This window comes from Scyliorhinus canicula, chromosome 7 (assembly GCF_902713615.1).
Source record: "Scyliorhinus canicula chromosome 7, sScyCan1.1, whole genome shotgun sequence".
NCBI classification, from domain to species: Eukaryota; Metazoa; Chordata; class Chondrichthyes; order Carcharhiniformes; family Scyliorhinidae; genus Scyliorhinus; species Scyliorhinus canicula.
The window spans coordinates 95,563,724-95,588,968 of NC_052152.1; the positions used below are offsets into that span (position 1 = coordinate 95,563,724).

General features: G+C 47.6%; 1 protein-coding gene across 2 annotated transcripts in view; it reads left to right on the plus strand.

Annotated features, from left to right (window-relative positions):
* map3k15 (mitogen-activated protein kinase kinase kinase 15) overlaps positions 1–25,245 on the plus strand; it is a 170,579-nt gene that overhangs the window by 77,144 nt on the left and 68,190 nt on the right. The window contains exons 12-14 of one of the 2 annotated variants that reach the window (XM_038802505.1): positions 4,076–4,171; positions 13,458–13,542; positions 17,546–17,679. In XM_038802505.1, coding sequence (XP_038658433.1) covers positions 4,076–4,171; positions 13,458–13,542; positions 17,546–17,679 — 315 coding nt within the window. The remainder of the gene's footprint in view (positions 1–4,075; positions 4,172–13,457; positions 13,543–17,545; positions 17,680–25,245) is intronic. The other variant, XM_038802506.1, reaches the window with a different exon arrangement.

The window sequence follows — 25,245 nt, forward strand, 5'->3', positions numbered from 1 at the left end:
CTCCTGAGTGTCATGGCTGTGTCCTATCACCTGCATCAGGTATGGGAGAACCATGTCTAAAGGCTGGGACTCAGCTGAGTCCTGGAATCCAGCAGATCTCCAACAGCTGCCTCCCTTGGCTGTTTCTGCCTCCACCTGATGTGCATCAGCAACTGTGCAGTGATCACTAGATTGTGCACCAGAAGTCTGTCCGCTAATGTCACCCACCGAGGTGTGTGTCTCTGCACTGAAGGAAAGTGTGGGTGATAGCTGTGACGCCTCGATGGTGGTCTCCTCAGAACTCTCCTCCAAGGTGGTCTCTTGGGTGGCAGGGGGGCAGCCCCATCAGATGGAGATCCTGCGAAACAATGGGCATATGGTCAGTGAAAGGGAAGGATCATTTTGTCTGACATGAGCTACTCACATGAGACAGGACATCTGGAAGAACGGGCAGCAGATCCTCATCTCTCTGGCACCAGCCAACCTCGCTATTGGTGTCTGCTCGCTCCTCGGACAACCCTGCAATCTCCAGGACCATTCCTTGTAAGGGTTGAGGTCTCGTCTTTCTGAGACTCCCCTCCACCCCGCCCCCCTCAACCCCCACTCCCCCCACTTTTGGCCCTTTCCTGTTTATTATGGGCTACCCTCCGCTGTCTCCCCCACCTCTATCTTGGCCCTTTCCCATTTATTATGGGCTATCTTCCCCTGCGGGGACTTAGAGAGGGCATTGTGAGGATCATGGGGTCTATAGCAAGTGTCTTATGTGGACGTGATCGGATGTGGGGAAGAGGGTCTGAAATGTCAGTGATGCTGAGGGGTGGGGAGGTGTGGGGGGAATGGGAATTTGAGGGGTGGCAGGTGGAACTGATGCCAGGAGAGAGGTGGTAACATACCCTTGCAGCTCGTTGGAGGTTGTTGGTCTTTTTCCGACATTGGACAGCGATCCTCCATATTATGCTGCCCATACTGACAGCTGCAGCCACTGCCTCCCAGGCGGCATTGCTGACCCTGCTACCGGTCCTCCAATCCCCTCAGGGGAAAAGGGTGCCCCACCTCTCATTCACATCGTCGAGAAGCCTAGCCTGGTTGGCACCCCCTAAGCGAGGAGCAGGTCTGCGCGTTGCCATGGTGTGTTGCCTGCGAGTGAGTGGTGAGGGAGCATTTAAAAGCTTCTCCCCCTTGTTAGCGGCAAGATGCTGAGGCACAAGTCAGGTGAATCAGACACTGAGGCAGACAGTAATATTGAGAATCTCGTGGTGCACATTTTTAGCACCAAGTGCTATGAAGAAACACCGCACCAAACATGCCCAAAACCGGGACTTTGAATTTTTTCCATTGAATCGCTTATCTTCTCCACCTTTATTTTCATCATCTTTAGTTTTTTAAACTTGCCCAATCTTCTGCCTTATCACTAATCTTTACCACATTGTAGGTTTTTCTTTCAGTTTAATACGCTCCTTAACTTTCTTGGTTAACCATGGGTGATTTATCCCCTTCCTAGAATCCTTCTTTTTCACTGGTTTGTTATTTGTTGTGTGTTATGAAGTATTTTCATAAATATCTGCCACTTCTGGTCAACCGTCTTTCTGCTAAACCAATTTCCCAGTCAACTCCAGCCAACTCTGACTCATTTGTTTATAGTTACCCTTATTTAACTTCATCACAGTTGTTTTTGACCCAAGTTTCTCACCCTCAAACTGAATGCTAAATTCTGCCACTGTTCCTTAGTGGATCTTTTACTCTGAGATTGTTCATTAAACCCACCTGATCCCGTTACAACATGGCCTTTTCCCTGTTTTGATCTACAACATATTCTTCTAGGACCTGTCCTGAACACACTCTATTATGAATTCTTCCTCATGGCTAACACTGCCAAATTGATTTTCCTAATCCACATGAAGATTTCAGTCACCCATGATTAATGTACTGCCTTTTTTATATGCCCTTGTTATCTCCTGGTTTATTCTCTGTCCTACAGTATAGCTACTGTTAGGGGGCCTACCCCCACCAGTGTCTTATTTCCCTTGTTATTTCTTACCTCCACTCATATGGATTCCACATCTTCCAATCCAAGATCGTTTCTTACTTTCGCACTTATACAAAGAAAGTTATTCCCCCACCATTTCCTTCCTGCCTACCCTTACAAAAAGTCATATACCCCTGAATAGTTAGTTTCCAGCTTCGATCTCATTGTAACCACGCCTCTGTAATGGCTATAAGATCATACCCATTAACTTCAATCTGTGCCATTAATTCATTTATTTTGTGCCGAGTACTATGTGTACTTAAATAAAGAGCCAATAATTTATTTTCCATGTTTTAGCCCTCTGACGCTATCTGCTGCTGTTTTTGAATACTTGCACACTCTCCTTCCTATCACACTCTGGGTGTCATTATCTAAATAGCTGCCTTGCAATTCTGCCACATCCTTTTGCTTTGTAAGCCTTCATAGCCACTCTCCAGAACCATCGCCCCCACACCCCTCATCACCCATTCAGTTCAAAGCTTCTCTACGTCTCTAGTTAAACAATTCACAAGAGCACTGGTCCCAGCCTGATTCAGACGTAGCCCGTCCCAACAGCCCATTCGATCCCCAGCACTGACGCCATTGCCTCACAAACCAAAACCACTTTGTCCACACCAGCCTTTTGGTCACGTAGTCATCTCTCTAATTTTATGTAGCCTTTGCCAATTTGCACATGACTCAGGTAATAATTCCAAGATTATGACCTTGGATCTTCTGTTGTTTAATTAAGTGCCTAGCTACTCAAACTCTCTGTGTAGAACCTCTTTCCTCATTCTACCTATGTCATTGGTATCTACATAGAGCATGATAAAGGGATCTTCTGCCACTTACTGCAAGTCTTACTACAGCCCGGAACAGATGTCCCGAACCCTGGCACCAGGCAGGCAACAACCATCTGGACTTGGCTCTTTGCTGCAGAATCTGTTCCCTAAATGACTCCATTCCTTTTACATCTTTCGAATCCACTTTTATGTTAGCTGCCAGACTCTTCCGATACTCTTTACTCTTTCATTGGAAAATCCCTACAGTGCAGAAGGACGCCTTCCAGCCCATCAAGTCTGCACCAACCCTTTGAAAGACCTTCCTACCAGGCCCAATCCCCCACCTTATTCCTGCAATTCCACCCTAAGGGGCAATTTATCATGGTCAATCTGCCTAATCTGCACATCTTTGGACTGTGGGAGGAAACCGGAGTACCTGGAGGAAACACACGCAAACACGTGGAGAATAGTGCAAACTCCAAACAGACAGTCACCTGAGGTCAGAATCGAACCAGGGAACCTGGCGCTATGAGGCTTTTAACCTCCATCTGACATTTCTATATTCAGCTGTGTTTTCAATTGTATTATTCACATGAAAACTGGCATCTGCATGCTTTTACTGCTTCATTTTAATTTATCTTTTTTTTCAGTCAGGGAGCTTTGGATTTATTTGTTCTACTTTTCCCCGTGATGGGACTGCGCCTCGACTGCACCCAAACTATCTCTGCAAAGGCAGCTCATTATTCCAACACAATTTTGCTTGCAATCTTTCATTCCAGGTTAGCTGGGACAGATCCAGTCTCCCCTGTCAGATTTCCCCCACCCAGACCAATTTGGCAAGCTACCTGTAACAGCAAGTCTTATGTTTTCACCTCACATATCAAACATTACCGAGCTTGGGCCTTCAAAATGTTTTGAGTCTCCTTCTGAAAATATTGGCAAATTGCCATCTGTTGTCAATCCTCTGTTAATCTCCAGCCTATTGTGAGGTGCAATAGCCCACCTGAACCATAGCAAGCCTTTGAGTTAGTTACTATCAGCTTAATGGCATGTCCGTCTTGCTACCATACCTTCTAACTTCTTTCTTGGTAAGAAAAAAAGACTTGCATTTACTGAGCACCTTTCATGACCGCATGACATCCCAAGGTGCTTTACAGGCAGTGAAGGACTCTCAAAGTATAGTCACTGCTGTATTGTAGAATGGTGCAATGTCAATTGTGCATTTGAATCACAGCTCTCCCTCCATTTGAATGTTACTGAATTTAGTATCCTGAATCCTAATGGGTATTTCTCTCCCTGGTCGTTTCAGCATATCAAAATGTGATGAAAGCTGTTGTTTCCTGTACGTCCATGACAACTCAGATGATTTTCAGATCTACTTCTCCACAGAAGCTCAGTGCAGCAGGTGAGTTGTCAACCGGTAACCCATCACTGCCTAGGTTAGTTGTGAGAAAAAGACCTGTAAGTCTGTAGCCTTTTCACCTTGTCATAGCTGTGTGGTTGATTATTAAAGGCTTAATATTGCTCCAGTGGACAATGATGGGTAATTTAGACCCCAGTCAATAACGCGAGATGGCAGATGTTGGGTCATCATCTCTCACCATATTTGTATGGAAATAGAAAACGAGGACATATATAAAAAATAAATAATCTTTATTGCCATTAGTAGGCTTACGTTAACGCTGCAATGAAGTTACTGTGAAAAACCTCGTCGCCACATTCCGGCACTTGTCCTGGTACACAGAGGGAGAATTCAGAATACTCAGCTGGTATGGGAATTGAACCTGCGCTGCTGACTTTGTTCTACATCACAAACCAGCTGTCTAGCCCACTGAGCTAAACCAGCCCCGATATATGCCAGGTAGTTGATCATAAAATACCCATCTTAGAACATAGAACAGTACAGCACAGAACAGGCCCTTCGGCCCTCGATGTTGTGCCGATCAATGATCACCCTACTCAAATCCACGTATCCACCCTATACCCGTAACCCAACAAACCCCCCCCTTAACCTTACTTTTTAGGACACTACGGGCAATTTAGCATGGCCAATCCACCTAACCCGCACATCTTTGGACTGTGGGAGGAAACCGGAGCACCCGGAGGAAACCCACGCACACACGGGGAGGACGTGCAGACTCCACACAGACAGTGACCCAGCCGGGAATCGAACCTGGGACCCTGGAGCTGTGAAGCATTTATGCTAACCACCATGCTACCGTGCTGCCCCGTGTTGATTTATACCCAAAGCCTGACTGCCACTGCTCCCCCCTCCCCCACATTCCACTTGAATAATTACCAGGTAAAGCTTTCTGTTTATTTAGAGGAATGTTTGTTCCTGCTGCATTATGGAACTCATGCCTCCTTGATGCCTGTGAGATATAAGAACATAAGGAATAGGATAGTGATAGTGGGGGATGTCAACTTCCCCAATATGTGGAAATGCCGGCGTTGGACTGGGTTGAGCACAGTAAGAAATATTACAACACCAGTTTAAAGTCCAACAGGTTTGTTTCAAATCACTAGCTTTCGGAGCACTGCTCCTTCTTCAGGTGAAAGCTAGTGATTTGAAACAAACCTGTTGGACTTTAACCTGGTGTTGTAAGACTTCTTACTGCGCTCACCCCAGTCCAACTCCGGCATCTCCACATATTGGGTCCAATCAAGGACAGTAGTGGGAGATTGTGTATTGAACCTGAAGAGATAGGAGAGGTCCTGAACGAGTACTTTTCTTCAGTATTTACGAATGAGAGGGGCCATATTGTTGGAGAGGACAGTGTGAAACAGACTGGTAAGCTCGAGGAGATACTTGTTAGGAAGGAAGATGTGTTGGGCATTTTGAAAAACTTGAGGATAGACAAGTCCCCCGGGCCTGACGGGATATATCCAAGGATTCTATGGGAAGCAAGAGATGAAATTGCAGAGCCGTTGGCAATGATCTTTTCGTCCTCATTGTCAACAGGGGTGTTACCAGGGGATTGGAGAGTGGCGAATGTCGTGCCCCTGTTCAAAAAAGGGAATAGGGATAACCTTGGGAATTACAGGCCAGTTAGTCTTACTTTGGTGGTAGGCAAAGTAATGGAAAGGATACTGAGGGATAGGATTTCTGAGCAACTGGAAAGACACTGCGTGATTAGGCATAGTCAGCACGGATTTGTGAGGGGTAGGTGTTGCCTCACAAGTCTTATTGAATTCTTTGAGGAGGTGACCAAGCACGTGGATGAAGGTAAAGCAGTGGATGTGGTGCACATGGATTTTAGTAAGGCATCAGATAAGGTTCCCCATGGTAGGCTTATGCAGAGAGTAAGGAGGCATGGGATAGTGGGAAATTTGGCCAGTTGGATAACGAATTGGCTAACCGATAGAAGTCAGATAGTGGTGGTGGATGGCAAATATTCAGCCTGTAGCCCAGTTACCAGTGGCGTACCACAGGGATCAGTTCTGGGTCCTCTGCTGTTTGTGATTTTCATTAATAACTTGGATGAGAGAGTTGAAGGGTAGGTCAGTAAATTTGCAGACGATACGAAGATTGGTGGAGTTGTGGAGAGTGAGGAGGGCTGTTGTTGGCTGCAAAGAGACATAGGTAGGATGCAGAGCTGGGCTGAGAAGTGGCAGATGTGTGAGTGTGAGGTTGTCCATTTTGGAAGGACAAATATGAATGTGGAATACAGGGTTAACGGTAGGGTTCTTGGCAATGTGGAGGAGCAGAGAGATCTTGGGATCTATGTTCATAGATCTTTGAAAGTTGCCACTCAAGTGGATAGAGCTATGAAGAAGGCCTATGGTGTGCTAGCGTTCATTAGCAGAGGGATTTAATTTATGAGCTGTGAGGTGATGATGCAGCTGTACAAAACCTTGGTCAGGCCACATTTGGAGTACTGTGTCCAGTTCTGGTTGCCTGATTTTAGGAAGGATGTGGAAGCTTTGGAAAAGGTGCAAAGGAGATTTACCAGGATGTTGCCTGGAATGGAGAGTAGGTCTTACGAGGAAAGGTTGAGGATGCTAAGTCTTTTCTCATTAGAACAGAGAAGGATGAGGGGCGACTTGATGGAGGTTTATAAGATGATCAGGGGAATAGATAGAGTAGACAGTAAGAGACTTTTTCCCTGGGTGGAACAAACCATTACAAGGGGACATAAATTTAAGGTAAATGGTGGAAGATATAGGAGGGATGTCAGAGGTAGGTTCTTTACCCAGAGAGTAGTGGGGGCATGGAATGCACTGCCTGTGGAAGTAGTTGAGTCGGAAACATTAGGGACCTTCAAGTAGCTATTGGATAGGTACATGGATTACGGTAGAATGATGGGGTGTAGATTAATTTGTTCTTAATCGCGGACAAAAGTTTGGCACAACATCCTTCTAAGGGACGAAATTGCAGGGGCACTGGCAATAATTTTCAATTGCTCTCTGGTCACAGGAGAGGGGCTGGAGGACTGAAGGATAGCCAATGTGGTCCCATTATTTAAGAAGGGAGGAGGGGAGAATCGTCAGGGGCCGGCGGGTTGGAGGGTCGCAGGGTCGGAGAATCGCCCGGGGCTGGCGAGAATTCCGCCCCCGCCGTGGCAGAAATTCTCCGCCACCTGGGAATTGGCAGGGGCGGGAATCACACCCCCCCCCCCCGATCTGCGTGCCCTCCGCGCCGATCGGCGAGACCCCTGTGGCGATTCTCCGGCCCGCGATGGGCCGAAGTCCCACCGCTGAGAGGCCAATCCCGCCGGCGTGGTTTGAACCACCTCTGGTGGCGGTGGGATTGGCGGTGCGAGCGGGCCCCCGTGGTCCTGGGGGGGCGCGGGACGATCGGACCCCGGCGGGTGCCCCCACGGTGGCCAGGCCCGCGATGTGGGCCCGCTGATTGGCGGGCGGGTCAGTGCCGTAGGGGAACTCTTTAACTTCCATCGCCGCCACGGCCTCCACCATGGCGGAGGCAGAAGAGAATCCCCCTGCGCGCATGCGCAGGTGGTGACGTCAGCGGCAGCTGACGCACCGGCGCATGCACGAACCGGCGAAGGCCTTTTGGCCAGCCCCGGCACCGGGCGGCGGGCGTCAAAGGCCGTTGGTGCCGGTTTTGGCGCCAGTCGGCGTGGTGCCAACCACTCCGGCGTGGGCCTAGCCCCTCAATGTGAGGGCTTGGCTCCTAAAGGTGCTGAGAATTCCGCTACTACGCCACTCCGCTATGCCGGGACCCCCTGCCCCGCCGCGTAGGGGAGAATCCCGCCCCAGGAAACTGCAGGCCAGTCAGTCTAACCTAAGTGGTAAGGAAACTATTGGAAGACATCTGAGCGACAGAATTAATGTGCATTTGGAGAGGCAGAGATTACTCAAGAACAGTCAGTATGGTTTTGTTAATGAGAGGTCATGTCTGAACAACTTAATTGAATTTTTCAAAGAGGTGACCAAGTGTGTAGGTGAGGGAAATACATTTGATGTTATCTACTTGGACTTCAGCAAGACTTTTGATAACATTCCACATGGGAGAGTGGTAGCGATGATACAGCCGCGAGAGCCAAGGAAATTTGCCCCCCCCCCCCCCCCCCCCCCCCCCCCCCCCCACCCCCCCACGCCGAGGTGGTCAGGTTCATGCTCCAAAATATTTGCATAAATTTCAATAGGGCTTTACTCCATACATTCCAGCCTCTGTGATGTTCCCCTCCCCGGAACATCATCATTATTCATTGATATTGAAAGCCAGCTGTAATCGCCATGCCAGGGGGGTGCAGGAGTGCCTGGAGACCCCACAGTTGAGGGCCAAGACTGGCAGTGCCCCCTGGGAAGGAGTGCTGAGAGGAAGCAGACTCTTCTCAATTATGGGAGGGGGTGCTTTCTCTTATGTGTGGTGATGGGGGAGAGGGGTGCACATTGGAAAATACACAGGGGGGTGTGTGGGAGGGGGTAGATATTTCTCTCGATACTTCCAGAGTGGAGGGTTTCCCTGGAGCTTCTCGGGAGGTCCTCCATGGTTGCGAGAAGGTGGGAGAGCGTTCAGTGTTCTTGTTGATCGAGGCACCTTTAAAGATGGCGCCCTGGTTGCCGTGCCGCCAAGCTTGCCGGCTCTATGACACACTGCCAAAGTGTTGGCACAAAACATTCCCACTGCTGTATTTTGCTGAAGAAGTGTCAGAAGACCTGGATAAAAACCTGGCTGTGATCCTGGAAAGAAACACATCGGTTTTCAGTCAGAACCTGACACTTCGCCATTTTGGGGGGAAATTGTGCCCCTCCCCTCATTCTTTAAACTTCGGAGAATCTAGACCCAATTACTCAGAGATATTTATGTAATTGATCTCAACATCATTACTAACTTTACAATTGATAATTTTGAGCTTTTAAATTACAAAAATTCGAACTTTGCTTTTTCATGGAATATCTTTTCTAAGGCGAGTTGGGATACACTTTCCAGTTCTTCTGTCCACATCATCAGCCATGTTGATACAGAAAGACACCTAACAAAGGCAAAGCATGCTGCTTCTCCCAGCTACCCAAAAGGGGAAACAATTACCAACCTTATCTTCAGTGATGACTTGGGGCCTTTGTAGAAATAGAACAGGAGCAAATGATTTCCCAATTTCTACTGCATTGTCCTGAAATTCCTCAAGAACAACTACTGTGTTGTGCCTGGCAGATCTGGCATACTGGGTGATTAGCAGCATATGCCAAAATCGAGACTCGCGCCAGGTGTGAACCACTTTGTAATTCCAAACTCCCAAGACAGAACCTTGCTGTGCCTTCAATGCTGAAATTCAATTTCACTCCCTTTGACTGTGAGCAGCCTCTAGCTTCACAGTTAAAGGCTATTGCAAATGAAAAATTAGCCTTGTTAGTTGTGAGAACACTTTCCAGCTGCAGGCTGTGTTTGCTGCTTGCTCCTGCTTAGCTTCAAATGCCTGGAGGCTGTAGCTGAGAGATTGTTTTCTGCTTGCTGTTGCCTCTTCCCTTGGGCTTACTTGCTGCTTTCTGGATGGAGGGAAGGAAGAAAGATGGTAGTCGCCTTTTGGTCTCTTTTAACTGGAGAGCTGGGAAGGGAGGGTTTTGGTGGGCTGACTACTGGGATGAGGATGCAGGAGGACTTGCTCGAGCAGTCTGTGGATCTTTTAAAGGCCTGTTTTGTGTGTTGACTGTGTATTATATTCTGGACTTGTGGGTCACCTGTTAAAGTCTCCTATGGCCCAGACCTCGGACAGGGTGCCGATGGAAGATCAGATGCCGATAATGCAGGACAGGAGGGGCGGCCTCCCAGCTCGACTGCACAGCCCGGAGATTGCGTCGTATGTTCAGTAGCCATCTGCTGCTCCCATTATGGGAGCTGTGCAGGACGCTGGTCTTCCTTGCTTCCCTTTTGTTCTGCATTTGGGCTATTGGTCTATGTGTGTGGGGGGAGGGGGGGGAGGAATTGTATGGTGGATACCATGTAACTGTGGTTTATTTTTTCCACCAGTTGCATCCCCTCCGGCCTCTGTGGGCTGGGAGTCGTTGGAATGAGATGCTGCTAGTGCTGGAGAGGGGGAGGAGGCTTTTCCTTTCTCTCCCTCCTCCGCTATGCTTCAGGTCGGTGCGACCTTCTGGTCTTTGGCTCACCAAGCAGCTTTACACTGATGCAGGTCCACTGTGGGGGTGGGGGGAGTTATTTTTGCACCTTTGGCAGTGTGTTCCTTTTTTTTTGGTCTGGCAACTGTGTGTTTGTCTGCTGCGACCGATCTCACTTCTATGGCCTGGTCCCCTGGAAAATTACCAGTCCGGGAGAAGGGGTGGGGTGTACTCTCTCCTCCCTCCACTGTGTCCCGTGTCTGTGTGACCTTTTCCCATGGTGTGTGCTGCTTATTTTCACGCACATGGGCTTGAACAGGCATGCATGCACAGTCATTCATGCGTATACTCTTTATACATGCACACTCTTACCAACGTTCACAGACTGATGTTCACACACATACTTTCCTGTACAAGCATTGGGCACCTTTTCACAGATGTGGGTCTGCCAATGGGGCCATAGTGGAGATGGGGCTGGGGGGGTTGCGCTGACTCAGAAGCTGGTGATATTATATTCTTTTTGTTTCTTGTCGCGATTTTGCAGACCCCCCCCCACCCCTCTGATGGTGGTCCACCCCGAGCACAGCAGCAGCCCCAGTGCCCCCGGGCTCTGTGCCTGTATGGGAAGATGGCTAATCGGTGCCCGCGTGACCTATTGCTGGGGAGGTGGTTAGTTCACGGGAGGCCATTAGTTAGGGGGTCGCTCCCGTTAATTGTACCGAGATTGGACTTAAGTGGTAATTATTGGTTTCTCGCAAATGTGAGATCCTGATTAGGCTAACAGGAGCAGTCCGGTTCACTTGCAATCAGATCGGCACCCAGTGCGGTTCTCGATTCTGGCCTCTCCCACGATTTAACGGCCTCATCACGCTCTCGCTTAAGCGCAGCATGGCCATTAAATCACACACTTAGCCCTTCCACCTCTCCTGAATTTTCTTAAACATTTGTTCATATATTTTCCTCTATTCAGTGGTCTAGAGAATACACTCAGTCAGGTAGTGGTGTAAAGCACTATTGCTTTTTAGCTTCAGCCTAATTAATTCTGTCCTTCACCACTTTAGGACATCTTTTTTTTCCAGCGCTGTAATATTATCTTTGATTAATACTGCCAACCCTCCTCCTTTCTTTTGTTCGTTATCTTTCTTGAACATCTTGGCCGGGCTTCTCCAACCCTGTGCCGGGTCGGAGAGTCCCCGGGGGGAGGCTCGAATCCCGCCCCGATGCCGGCTTCCCTATACTCTGGCGCCGTTTTCCGCGGGATTCGCGCCACGCCGGTCGGGGCCGTTGCCAGCGCCCTCCCCCCCCCCCCCCGGCGATTCTCTGGGCCCCATGGGCCGAGTGGCCTCCAAGTTTTGCCCAGTCCCGCCAGCGTGAGTTACTCACCTCACACATGGCGGGACCTGTACAGGGGCCGTCCTGGAGGGGGGGAGGGGGGATCCGACCCCGGGGACGGGCCGCACGGTGGCCTGGCCCGCAATCAGGGCCTACCGATTGGCAGACGGGCTGGTTCCGTGGGGGCCTTCTTTCCTCTGTGCCGGGCCCCTGTAGGGCTCCGCCATATTGCACGGGGGCTGACGCGGAGAAGGGAACCCTCACGCATGCACGGAAATCTGCTGCCTGTTCGACGCATGCGCGGAAATACACCACCCGTTCTGTGCATGCGCGGAAATACGCCGCCCGTTCCACGCATGCGCAAACTCGCGCCGGCCCTTCGCCACCAGCTGGAGCTGCGGGAACCACTCTGGCGTCAACCTAGCCCCCGAGAAAGGAGAATTCCTCACTTTCGGGGGCTGTTGACACCAGAGTGGTTGGCGCCAGTTTTCATGCCAGCATGGGAAATCCCGCCTCTTATATCCAGGAACATTTAGGGCGAAATTCTCCCAAAACGGGAAAAATCGTCAAACCGCCGTAAAACCCGGGCGGGTTTTACGGCATCGCGCCCCTTCCCGACGGGGGACCGATTCTGGTCCCCCGTCGGGGCTAGCAGCCCGACGTCGGAGGCTCCGACAAGTCGGGCTTAACGAAAATCGTTAAACCCGCTTGTCGGACTTAGCGCCGGCTGACGCGTCATATGACGTCAGCCGCGCATGCGCAGGTGGGAAGACGCCACCCGCGCATGCGCGGGTGACGTCATCGCGTTTTTGCGCGAAACCCGCGCATGCGCGGTCCGGGTTGCCCCTCAGCCGCCCCGCGTATTGATACTGCGGGGCGGCGGAAGGACAAATAGTGCGCGGGCATCGGGCCCGCTGCCCGCGATCGGTGGGCACCGATCGCGGGCCCATGGCACCCTTGACACGGCCGTGGTACTGCCGTGCCAATCGGTGCCATGGTTATTTTTTTCCAGGTGGTCACGACGTTTTTACGAACGGCAGGACCAGGTGTGTTTGCCGTTCGTAAAAAGGTCGTAAAGGGCTGGGACTTCGGCCCTTCTAACAGCTGTGAATCGCTGCCGGCCGTAAAAAAACGGCGGCAGCGATTCGTGTCGGGATTTCGGCGGGGGGGTGGGAGAATAGCGGGAGGGCGTCAAAAAAGTCGGGAAGGCCCTCCCGCTATTCTCCCACCCGTCGTGGGGGGGGGGAGAATTTCGCCCTTAGTACCTAGTCAGCACTTTTTTGAGCCAGGCCTCCACAGTATCATATCCCTGTGATGTCTATGTGCACCTGAAGCTGACCAATTTTAAACTACACTTGAGCCTCTCTTCCACATTGGCAATCTAATTTAAACCTTAATACATCCCCCTTACTCTGAAACCTCTAATGCCTCCATATTTCTTAATCGAGTGTTCTCTATCTCTCCGAGTCCTTTTTGTGTTTTCTTTCTAATGTTACATCCTGATTTCTATCCTTCAACCAAGTTACTTTCAACTTTCTTAAAAAGCACAAGCAAACTGCCCTGCGAGGACATTTGTCCTAGGCCTGTAGAGCTGGTCCAGACTGTAGTGGTCCCACTTTTCCCAAAACTGATCCCAATTTTCCAAAAATCTTGCTTCCTACCATCTTTCCAGTGATAAATTCATCTTGTTCTCCTGACCCTGTGAATTTTCACGGCCTCTCTGCTTTTTATTTATTTTCACCAACTTGGATGAATATTATTTTACAGGATGACTCCTGCACGCTTGGGTGCTTTAAATTCTCTGCCATTGACCCCAAATTATTTTGCTAATCTTACAGGTTTTGTCGCTTGGTTAAAGAAATGAATGATGAAGCAGCCAGCAATGGGGAACAGGAGGGCGACACTGATGGTGATACACTGGAGGTATGATGGTGAACAGGTCTTTATGGCAGCTGCAGGTCTCTGGTGATCCATTTAAATGTATCAGCTTTGTCCGAGGATCTGGTCAGAAATCTACTGGAGGTTCTGTGGGAGGTTGTCTGTACAGTAACTCTCCCAAAGAGGTTCTGAGTCTTGTATGGTTCGATCATAAGACCATAAGTCATAGGAGCTGAATTAAGCCATTCGGCCCATCGTGTCTGCTCCGCCATTCAATCGTGCCTGATATGTTTCTCATCCCCATTCTCATGCCTTCTTCCCATAACCCCCATCCCCTTATCAATCAACAACATATTTATCTCCGTCAGTAATTTGGCCTCCACAGCCTTCTGCGGCAAAGAGTTCCACAGATTCACCACCCTCTGGCTGAAGAAATTCCTCCTCATCTCAGTTTAAAAGAACCGCCCCTTCAGTCTGTGGCTGTGGCCTCGGGTTCTAGTTTCCTACCCATGGAAACATCCTCTCCACATCCATTCTATCCAGCCTCGCAGTATCCTGTAAGTTTCATTAAGATCCCCCCTCATCCTTCTAAACTCCAAACTGTACAGGTCCAGAGTCCGTATCCACTGCTCTTATGACAAGCTCTTCATTCCAGTGATCATTCTTGTGAACCTCCTCTGGACCCTTACCAAGGCCAGCACATCTTTCCTTAGATACTGCTCACAATACTCTAAAAGGGATCTGACCACAGCCTCATACAGCCTCAGAAGTACATCCCTGGTCTTGTATTCGAGTCCTCTTGACATGAATGCTAACATTGTGTTTGCCTTCCTAACTGCCAACTGAACCTGCACGATAACATGAAGAGAATCTTGATCTAGGATTCCGAATTCCCTTTCTGCTTCTGATTTCCTAAACTTTTTCCCATTTAGAAAATAATCTCTGCCTCAATTCTTCCAAACAAAGTGCATTACCTCACAATTTTCCACATTGTATTCCATCTACCACTTCTTTGCCAACTTTCCTGGCCTGCCAAGTTCTCTGCAGCCCCCCTGCTTCCTCAATATTGTCTGTCATTCTGCATATCTTTGTATCATCTGCAAACTTAGCTACAGTGCCTTCAGTTCCTTCTTCCAGATCGTTAATCATAAAATCATAGAATTGACAGTGCAGAAGGAGGCCATTTGGCCCATTAAGTCTGCACCAGCCCTTGGAAAGAGCACCCTACTTAAGCCCACACCTCCACCCTATCCCTGTAACCCAGCTTTTATGCTGTTCTTGATTTCCCTCAACAGCCATGGATGTCTCACCTGCCCTTAAGTATGTTTCCTCATCCTTGGGATGAATTTCTGTTGTGCCTCCCAAATAACCTCCCAAAACTCCTGCCATTGCTGTTCCACTGCCTTCCCTGCTGGGCTCCCCCTTTCAATCAACTCTGGCCAGCTCCTCCCTCATGTCTTTGTAGTTACCTTTATTTAATTGTAATACCGTTAAATCTGATTCTAGCTTCTCCCTCTCAAACTGCAGGGTAAATTATATCATATTGTTGTCACTGGCCTTCAGGGTTCCTTCACCTTATGTACCCTAATCAAGTCTGCCTCATTACACATCACAAAATGCAGAATTGCTTGTTCCCTAGTGGGCTCTACCACACACTGCTCCAAACAACAATCTTGTAGACATTCCACAAATTCCTTTTCTGGGATCTGCTACCAACCTGATTTTCCCAGTCCACCTGCAAATTGAAGTCCCCGATGATGATTGTAATATTGCCTTTCATATATGCCTTTTCTATCTCCTGATTTATTTTCGACCCCACATCCTGACTACTGCTAGGGGTTCTGGACATAACTCCCATCAAAGTCTTTTTTCCTTTGCGATTCCTCAACTCTATCCACAGAGATTCTATGCCTTCTGATCCTATCGCTTCTTGCTATCAATTTAATATCTTTCCTGACTAACAATGAAACACCAGCCCCTTTGCTCATTTGCCTGTCCTTTCGCTAGGACACATATCCTTGTATATTTAGATCCCAGCCCTGTTCCCTTTGCAGCCATGTCTCTGTGATGCCCACAACATTGTACTGACCAATTTCATGTGCTCAACAAGCTTATTTACCTTGTTTTGTATACTGCACGCATTTAGGTAAAACACCCTCAGTCCTGCGTTGACTGCCCCCCTTCTCATATTTGTCCCCTTTATGCTCTACCTAAAGTTAGATTCCTGCCACCTTCTATACTCTCTGTTCTATTACATGTACGAGAAACATTACTAACCTCTCCCGAGCCCTCGGTATCTTTAACTAGTTCAAGGTCCTCATCATTAACCTGCACTTCCATCTTTACCTTTAACTTAGATTTTCTAATTCTCCATACAACTGAACCCTTCATCCCACTGTTTTCTAAAGCCCTATCTACATCCCTAGTTATGTGATTCACCAGGACTTTGGTCCCAGCATGATTCAGTTGAAGACTGTCCCATTGGTCCCCTCTTCCCCAGTTCTGGTGCAAATGCCCCATTAATTTAAACCCATTTCTACCACACCAATCTTTGAGCCTCATATTTAGCTCTTTAATCTTATTGACCCAATGCCAATTAGCTTGTAATCCAGAAATTATTACCTTTTTGGTTCTGGTTGAATAAGTGTTATTAATAACATATGTAGCTTGAGTTATACCCTGCATATACGTACATAGTTATGAGCTCACTCCATGCTGGCTTCTGCGCAGGTCTCGGTTCAGTCCACAACTGACCTTAGTCTCAGAGTGTGTCTTTTTACATCATGCTGTGGGTGGTATTGTTTCTCAGCGTCACATTATGCGAGATACCTTATGCTCCGAAGAGTACGAGGAATTTTAGAAGATTGTGTTGAGCATTTGTCCACTCAAATCATATGGAATATTTTCAAGGCAGTTGTGTCACTTACCACAACTGCCTTGAAAATATTCCATATGATTTGAGTGGACAAAAGCACTATGATATTGCTCAGCCTTTCCCTGAGACTTTGTTGGAGTACAGTAGGAATTAGCATGAGAGGCAAGGCAGTTCACTTTTAACATAGTCCTTAGCGTGAAAAGAAAAGAAAATCGGGAACAATGGAAAACTTTTAATGCTTTGCTGATGTTCATTTAACGTTTTTGCTGCTGATCAATTTTGTTCCCATGTGTCTGACTGTATAGTACAATTAAATAACCTTGTGTTTGCAATGCTAATGGACATTTGTTTTGCATTCTGTCCTTTGTCCCTTATGTGCTGAGTAAAGGATGGCCGGAACAATGCTTGAAGGTCTACAAATTAGACTGGCACCCAGATCCAGTGGTTTCCAACCTAAACCGCTAGTTTACTGAATGCTTTGCTTGTGGTGGAACTTCCACCCATTCTAAACAGGTTCCCCTCTCTGCTGGAGAGACATCTTCCAAGTTACATGTTTCAAGTTTCCCTGACTGACCTGGGTTGCTCCAGTGACTGGTATGCTCAGAGAAATTAGGCATTTATTTTGACCTCAAGGGATGGATGCGACATCCCTTCCTAGGGTCCAAGCCTGAAATCCAAAAGGCCACAGACTTCCTCATAACCTGATTGGCTTCCTTAAAAGGTAGAGCTTATAGTTACAGTGGAACTTTGGGTTTTTGGTTAGAGCTGCCCAAATTGTAGTGAATGGGTAGTCTCCACAATGATGCTCTCTCCCTCCAGCCAGATGGAGGCCTGGAAACCACTTCTACAATAGCACAAAACTTGATCCCAGATATATAGATGACCATAGACGTTCCCAGCAGGATGAAGCCAGCAATTTTAATCAGAATTAAAGACACATGGATTTGCAGGGCTAGAAATCTGGGATGAGAATCTCTGGCTTCTCCATGTTTCCCGCAGCAGGAGGTGGCCCACCATTGGCTGATGGCAGGATCTTCTGGTCCCGCTGATGTCAATGGAACTTCCTGTTGGATCCACCCACACCACCAAGAAACCCATGGCGGGGATACACCATTGGCACGACCACAAGATTCCATCGTTGGCTAATTGTGTTTCCTTTCTCTTCCCTTGCAGTTTGAGTATGACTATGAAGAGACTGAAGAAAGGGTGGTATTAGGTAAAGGCACATATGGAGTGGTCTATGCTGGACGGGACCTCAGCAATCAAGTGAGGATAGCAATCAAAGAGGTACCAGAGAAAGATAGCAGGTGAGTTTTGAATAACTCTGGCCTGGTCTTCCTGAGACAAAACATATATTAATTGGTGGTTAATAAAGTTTGCTGCATATCTATTTTCACTGATATTTCAGAGTTAATATCCACAACCCTCCATGTTTTTTTACACAAAATAAAGAGGCATCAAGTGCTTGCAGTTCCTGCTATTTTTTCTTTATTCTTTCATGAGATGCGAGTTCCCTGGTAAAGTCAGCATTTGTTGCCAACCTTAATTGATCCTGAGCAGAGTGATACATTAAAGCTCTGGTTGGTTATCACTTTTATAGGGCGATAGTAAAAACTTATTTTATGAATGAATTACTTTTTAAAGGTTTTTTTTACACAAGACATGCTACTATAGGGTTCATTGGCTGATTATGTACAGAGTATATTGTTATGGGCCAGGGTTTAGAGAACACCAAAGTATATCATGGAGTTCACCTGACCCACAACTTTTAATAGATTTTGGTTATGGGGAGCACAAGGGCAACAGAGATCTAAAGTATTTTTAAAACATAAACAGTTTTTATTCTATGAATCCAGTTAACATTTCATAAACCCACAGTAAACATCTTATCAACTACCAACACTGATAAACCCCCCCAAAAAGATACAGTACTCTATAGGTAACCCTTAGTAACTTTCCTAACAACATCCATAAGCCAAAACACTTTTTAACAAAGACAGTAGGTTTGAATTCTCCACAGAGAACATTTATCACTCTTAAATTATCAATTGATCTAAACACCTTGTTTAACATGCAGAGAGATACTAGTATACATCTGCTTGGTTTGAATGCAGCTCTCCAACTGAAAGCAAAACTAAAACACAGAGCCTTCACGCTCAAAACGAAAGTAAAAAGCAGAACCACATTGCAGCTCCACCCACACAATGACATCACTGCAGCCTGTTGATAAAACATATTTTTCTTAAAGGGGCTCTCACATGACAATATATACTGGGCAACTGGATATGTTGGCATGGGAAATATGAGGACCCACAAGGAGGGTGCGGTGGTACAGAGAAATAGTTTGGCATCAAGGATATGAGAGGTGTGGTAGGGATATGGCATGGAATGGAGGATATGAGGAATCATGGGAATGGTTGGAGGTGCATAGTTTGGCATAAATCAGGCATGGAGGTTGAGGGGGTGTGAAGGGTGTTTTCTGTTTTATTTATTACAACTAGTGGTCCCAGAGTGCCAAGGTGGGCCATTAAATAGCCTGCCTCCGCACTTGGCAGCCACGAGGTTGCCTCCAAACTCATAAAGGGAATGACCGACCTGACTGCAGTTACCTCCCCCCACCCACCCCCTCCCCCAGCACTGAAATGAAAATGGAAAATCCTGACTTTGCAGTTACTTTCTCTAAAGGAGGATATTTCCTGACTCCTGCTGCCCACCTCTAGGTGGATATTCAGCCCTTGGTACTCTTTTTCTAATTTGAGAGGTTTTTCCATTTATTTGTGTTAATTGAGAACCTGATAAACTCAAGATAGTTGCATTGGGCTTTGTACAAAAAAAGTTTCACCAGCCTTTTAGAGATGGACTGGGAGGTAGGAAGACATGGCCTGGGAATGAGTCAGGTGGCGTTCCCAATGCATTCTTGCTGCTGGTATTGGTGGTAACCTTGGTAGCCTCCCAGCAGGTATTGGTGCGGGGCTCTCCTTTTTGGATCCTGGACTCCCCCACTCGATGGCCGTGCCCATGGCAACACTGCCCTCAACAACCTGAGCACCTTGCCAGGGCCTGTCTGGCTTGCTGTTGTGTCCCCAGACATGATTTACCTGAGGGCACACTGACATCTATGTCTCCATGTGCTCCAGGTGCAGCCTCAGCAGGGACTAATGGGGACAATATAAGGTCTTATACTTGAAACACTGTTTTGCAGTGGAAATATATTTTAAAAATATGTTAAAAACTCAATGCAAGATATGTAGGGTGTAATTACTTAATAAGCAATTTCTCAGATATCTGCCTTTAGATTCCAAGCAGATGGAGGGTAATAATCTCCAACAGTCTGCATCACACTTTAAATTGATCAAGCTGACATTTATTCTGGCACAGCCACGTCAGACAGAATGGCCAGATTCAGTGCAGTAACAGTCTATCACTCCCTCAACAAAATATCTGTTGGTGCAACACCCAATTGATGTGGAAGTGGATAGTATTTGATTGTCTTTATCCATCTGAATACTAAAAGCAACGCTCACTTGGATCAATACTCTGTGTTCAGAGCAGAAAGTCACACTGACAAGGAGGCAGAGATTAGTGAATCAGTACAAACAGTAAATTGGCTATCCAAAATGTGATTGCATTTAACAGGAAACTTTCCAGACAGCGAGTACATCAGAAAGTCAATTGTTTATTCATCAGCTCAATAAATCTCCAGAGCTCAGTAAAAAGACATCTATGCTAATGGAAAATCAATCTTGGGGCAATAGATCGTACTACTGCCAGGTCACCCAGTTTCGTTCTGCTTCAGTGTATGTGTCAGCAGCAATCAAAACAGTGTTAATCAGGCTAATTGAACATTGCTATTGATTTTTATAGAAGGAGAAGCAGAACTATGAAAGCAGTTAGCAAAAAGGAAAGATTTGTATTATGTCGTATTATGTATTATGTTGTATTATGTGACTTCCCAAAAATACTTGACAACCATGAAGAATTTTTGGAAGATCCCATAAACAGCAGGATGTCCATGACCAGTTAATATGTTTTTCGGAGTTGCTTAAGCGTTATTGACCAAGAAACTAGGGACAATTCCTTCTCTTCAAATAGCAGCATGGGAATCTTTTTACATACACCTGAGAAGTCAAGGGGGCTGTAGTTTAGTATCTCATGTAAAACATGGCATCTCTGAGGGTACAGCAGCTCAGTTGGCTGGACAGCTGGTTTGTGATGTCGAGCAATGCCAACAACGGGTTCAATTCCCTCGCAGGCTAAGGTTATTCATGAAGGCCCCACCTTCTCAACCTTGCCCCCTCGCCTGAGGGATGGTGACCCAAAGCGTAAATCACCATTCTTCAGCTTTCAAAGAGAAGAGGAGGCTATGGTCCTTTGGTACTGTGGCAACATTTACATTTACATCACACTCCCTCAGTACTGTACTGGAATCTCGAGCAAGATTTTATGCTCAGGTTTCTACAGTATAACTGAAACACACAATCTGACTCAGAGACAAGGTTGCTGTCTCTGAGTGACAACTGACATCTTGAGCGGGACCCTCCAGTCACCCAGCCGCATGTATCTTGGTGGCACGCCGTTCACTGGCGATGGGATTCCCTCTTCCCCTCCTCGCTGTCAATGAGATTTTCCATTGAAGCCACCCCATGGTGCCGGGAAACCACAGACGGGGGTGCGCTGATGTGGGACCAGAGAATCCCGACCCTCATACCGTACTCATGTTTTTGAAAAGGTTCACAGTGGAGCAGTGCAGAACAGCCCGGGAAATTTTGATATTAAATAAGTACTGGCCTGAATTTTACATTCAGTGCGCCCCGAAGTCAGCGTGAGCAGCTCTGAAACCCCCTCCCGCCCAACGTCGCATTGTTCATGCGTTATTACTTTGGCCGGCCAATTAACGGCCACCCAGTGTGACATGTGCTCTGTGAAATGCTGAGCTCTGCCAGGGACAATGGGAAAAGGGCAGGTACTGAGAAAAGTGAGCGTGTGGGCTGGCATTTCCATTGGGCTTCCTCAGGGGGAAAGTCGCTGTGGAACTGTCTGAGGGAGCTGCAGCCTTGTAAAAAATAAATATCAGTGGAGAGACGCTGCTAAGTGTGCCTGGCCAGCACAATCAGACTCACACCTCAGTCCCCAGTTGAACCCTGATCTTTCATCCCACCCAGGATGGAGGTTGCAGCTAAAACGTAGAGGCTGCCTTGTCCAATGTCCCACCCCCCCAAGTGTGCCTTTTGCCACACTGGAACAAGGAAATGTAGATGTCTCTGGTATCACAGTCGCTGCTTTTCAACAATAAAACAGACAGGAATATGACATTTGGGAATGCAGGCAACCATGAAGCAGGCACAGGTGTTGCACATATGGCATCCCATGAAAGGGAGACTCTAATATTCTTTCTGGAATTGATGCTCACAACAGGCCAAACGCCATTCAGTCATTAATCATGAGCCACTTGCTGTTTGTGAGTAAAATAAAGTCACCATAGTCCCAGATGACCACAGGCTGCTTTCCCCTTTGAGGGGGAGGGCTGACTGGTGGCGATTTTGGTTCACCACACCTCCTGCGAGGGGAAAGGTTGAGAAGGCGGGGCCTTCATGAATAACCTCAGGTACTGGAATTGAACCTGCGCTGTTGGCCTCGCTCTGCATCACGAACCAGCTGTCTAGCCAACTGGAGTATGACAGATATGAGATTGGTGCACTGAGCCAGGTCAGGTCGGGCATTTAATTTAAACCTTCTGTAACCATCGTGAGATTCAGATGTGAAATTTCAGTCCTGACACATTGAAGGTTACAGATACCCTCGACAGCAAGGCACATCACTATGTCAGGCTTAATCTCTATGAAGATATCCAGACTCTAAGATTCAGTGCAGTGAGCTGTAGCTTCCTCAGGCTTTCCAGGAGTGCAAGGTGTGATAGACTGCATGTGTGTCTCTGTGAGAGCTCCATGCCAGCAGTCCCTAATGTTTATCAACCAAAGAAGCTTCCATCCATCAATTCCATTAACCAATGTGCGATCATCAGAAGTACATCATACACATTGGTGCCTAATTCAACAGGCCATGATCTTTAAGAATGTCAGCGGTGCACCTTACACCTCACTTCAGGAAAGGAAAATGGATGCAACAGTGAGAATGGTGCAGCAACTTACTTGATGCAGTCATCGCCAGATCAATGAGAAACTACAACAGAAAGGAATATGCGGACATCTTCAGAGATTTCATCCTGCCTTCTAAGTCTTGTTCTTTGTCACTACCGCTGAGGAGACGCAACTGCTGCTAATCCCTCAAGGCTGTTGAGCTGCCCTCACACAATGATGTGATGTGAGGAAAAAAGATTACGAGCACTTTAAGCAGGACATCCACGAAAGATTTAATACATCTCCGTGACATATTGAAACCAACTTCAGGGAGGTTGACATATCAAAGTGGGACTATCAATGAGTGGGAGGATGGCGAAGCCTTGAAATAAAGGGTTTCACATCTTCATAATCACTAGGCCTTGGGTTGACCAAGCTATTTACATGCATCAATTGTATTTAAGAAGCGTAATGTTTTGACAGTGACCCAAAAGTGATTTCAATATTTCTTAATTTTCTTAACACTACAACTATGCCTGGGCACAACATCCAACATCTGCATCAGAGGTGGAGGCAACCTGCTAACTGCTACGCCCTGATATTTGTGATGCTATTGGCATACATCCTCTGTTGGCTCACGGTCTGAAGGACACTGGCATGCTAAATACCTCCTGATCAGGGACAGACGCACCCTCATCAACCTGAACAGCTAGAGTGGATGGGGTCATGGATAGAGAAGGGAACTGGAATAGCTGGACACTCTAGCAGTGTACTGATTGGAGGTCCCAAGGATGTCTGGCTGGTGCTCATCTTCCCTGTGGGTGCCCTGGGGCTCCTCCCTGACTCCGTGAGGAAAAAGGACATCTGGAGGGAGGCCAAGATGCCTCATCCCCCTCTCATTGAAACAATGATGGTGCCCCCATGGGGTGAAGGACCGAGAGCAAATCCAACAATGCCTGTTGTTCCCAAGTCTCTATTGATGTGTTATCTGTGCTGGTCTAACATCGACTGCAACTAGATGCAGTAGAACGAAAAACAGGCTTCCGACATGGTCCAACACTGTTTTATTGAACCTGTTGATTGCTGTACATAATCTGCTGTGGGTTGCCACTCTATTAACCTAACTGATAACCTCCTATCGGCTTGACCAGACTCGCTCTCTACCCCATGGTGATGATGTTCATTGGCCTGTGCCCTGTGACTATCTCCCTAGCCGTCTCCTGTGAGAGAGGGAGGGCCTTAATGCCCTGTGGGCTTTATAGTGGTGGTGTCTTGTCTGGCGATTGGTTGTTCTGTGTCGTGTGTATACATTGGTTAACCTGTGTGTCAATCACTGCCTGTTTGCATCTCATGATATACATGAGTGGATATTATAACATCTATGGTGGTCGCCAACCCGCTCGAGATGACCTCAAGATACTTGCATGTCGGAACCACAACGTCAGACAGAATAAGGACAAAATCCTCCATCTTTCTCTCCAGGCAGCTGAGAGACTGCCGCGTCTTTGCCTGGTGTTCTGCCACCTGTTGTTGCATCTTCAGAATTGTGTTGGTGGTGGCTTGCAGAGACTCATCATCAGACTCGGACTGTGTGGCTGGCTGGTCTCAAACAATCCTGCAAGTGTCAGAGACCTGATCTGTCCTGCCTCTGACTGCTGTGGGAACGTAGCAGTGAGATGTTCTCCAGAAGGTGAGCCCGAGCCTCATCTAAAGCTACGCTCATCGAGGTTCGTATCTCTGCACTGGGAAAGTGCATGGGTGATGGTTCTTTATCAATGGTTTCCTCAGCTTCCTAATCCAAGGTGGCCTGGGGCCCAGGGTTTATGTTGGCCCCTGTTGTTTTACCAGGTCTGCTGTTGCCAATAAGAGAGAGAAGAGTGTTCATGAGCAGGCGGGTTGGAAGATTGCATGTCACTCACTGTGAATGTCAGGATGTGATGACCTCATGGAGGTGTGATCTGTACTAGATTGCTGGGCCAAGCTGATCACACTTTCCCCACTGGGGAAGGCCACCAAAGTCAACTCAGTGGCATCCTGCTCAATCTGGGTGAGGGGAACGATGTCGGCCATGTCTCCCCCAGTCTTTACTGTGTACTGTGGACCAGCTTGTCCTGGATGAAGAGAACAGAAAGGAAAATGATGGGAAGAAATGTTGATGTGGTTGGGAAACATGAATGTCCCCTGTGTGTCATCAGCCCCTCTCCAGAATGGGTTAAGGATGGAGTGTTATCAACATGATAGATGAGATGGTGGTAATGTGCATGTTTCCATGAGACGGTGGGTGATATGTCGACCCCACGAATGGTTGTGTGAGAACCCTGAGGAGAGTAGCCGTTTGATGCCAGGATGTAAATTTGAGATTGGAATGAGCTGAAGGTTGACTCACCCTGGCAGAGTGGATGAGATCATTCATCCTCTTACTGCACGGGATGCATTGTGAGTGCGATGGCCAGAAGCACTTTCTTTGCTATGGCCTTCCAGGCCAGAGAAGTGAGACTGTTGTGTTTCCTGGAGCCAGCCCTGGAATAAAGCACAGCCCGAGGTGGCTACACGCCTTGGATCAAGGCCTTGACATTGTCGGGGAAGAAGTGAGGTGCAGTCTTCTTGTGGCTCGCAGACTTGTTCCCATGGTTTGCAGCCATCTCTGTAGGCGGCCTGGAGACTGGTGGGCTGGAGAGAGTGCTTTGTGTGTGCTGGGACAAGATGATCACCCTTTCCCCACAGGAACGACCCCTGTCCAGCTCGGCGGTATCCTCCTCAATCTGGGCGAGGAGAAAAATATCAACTGTGTCTCCC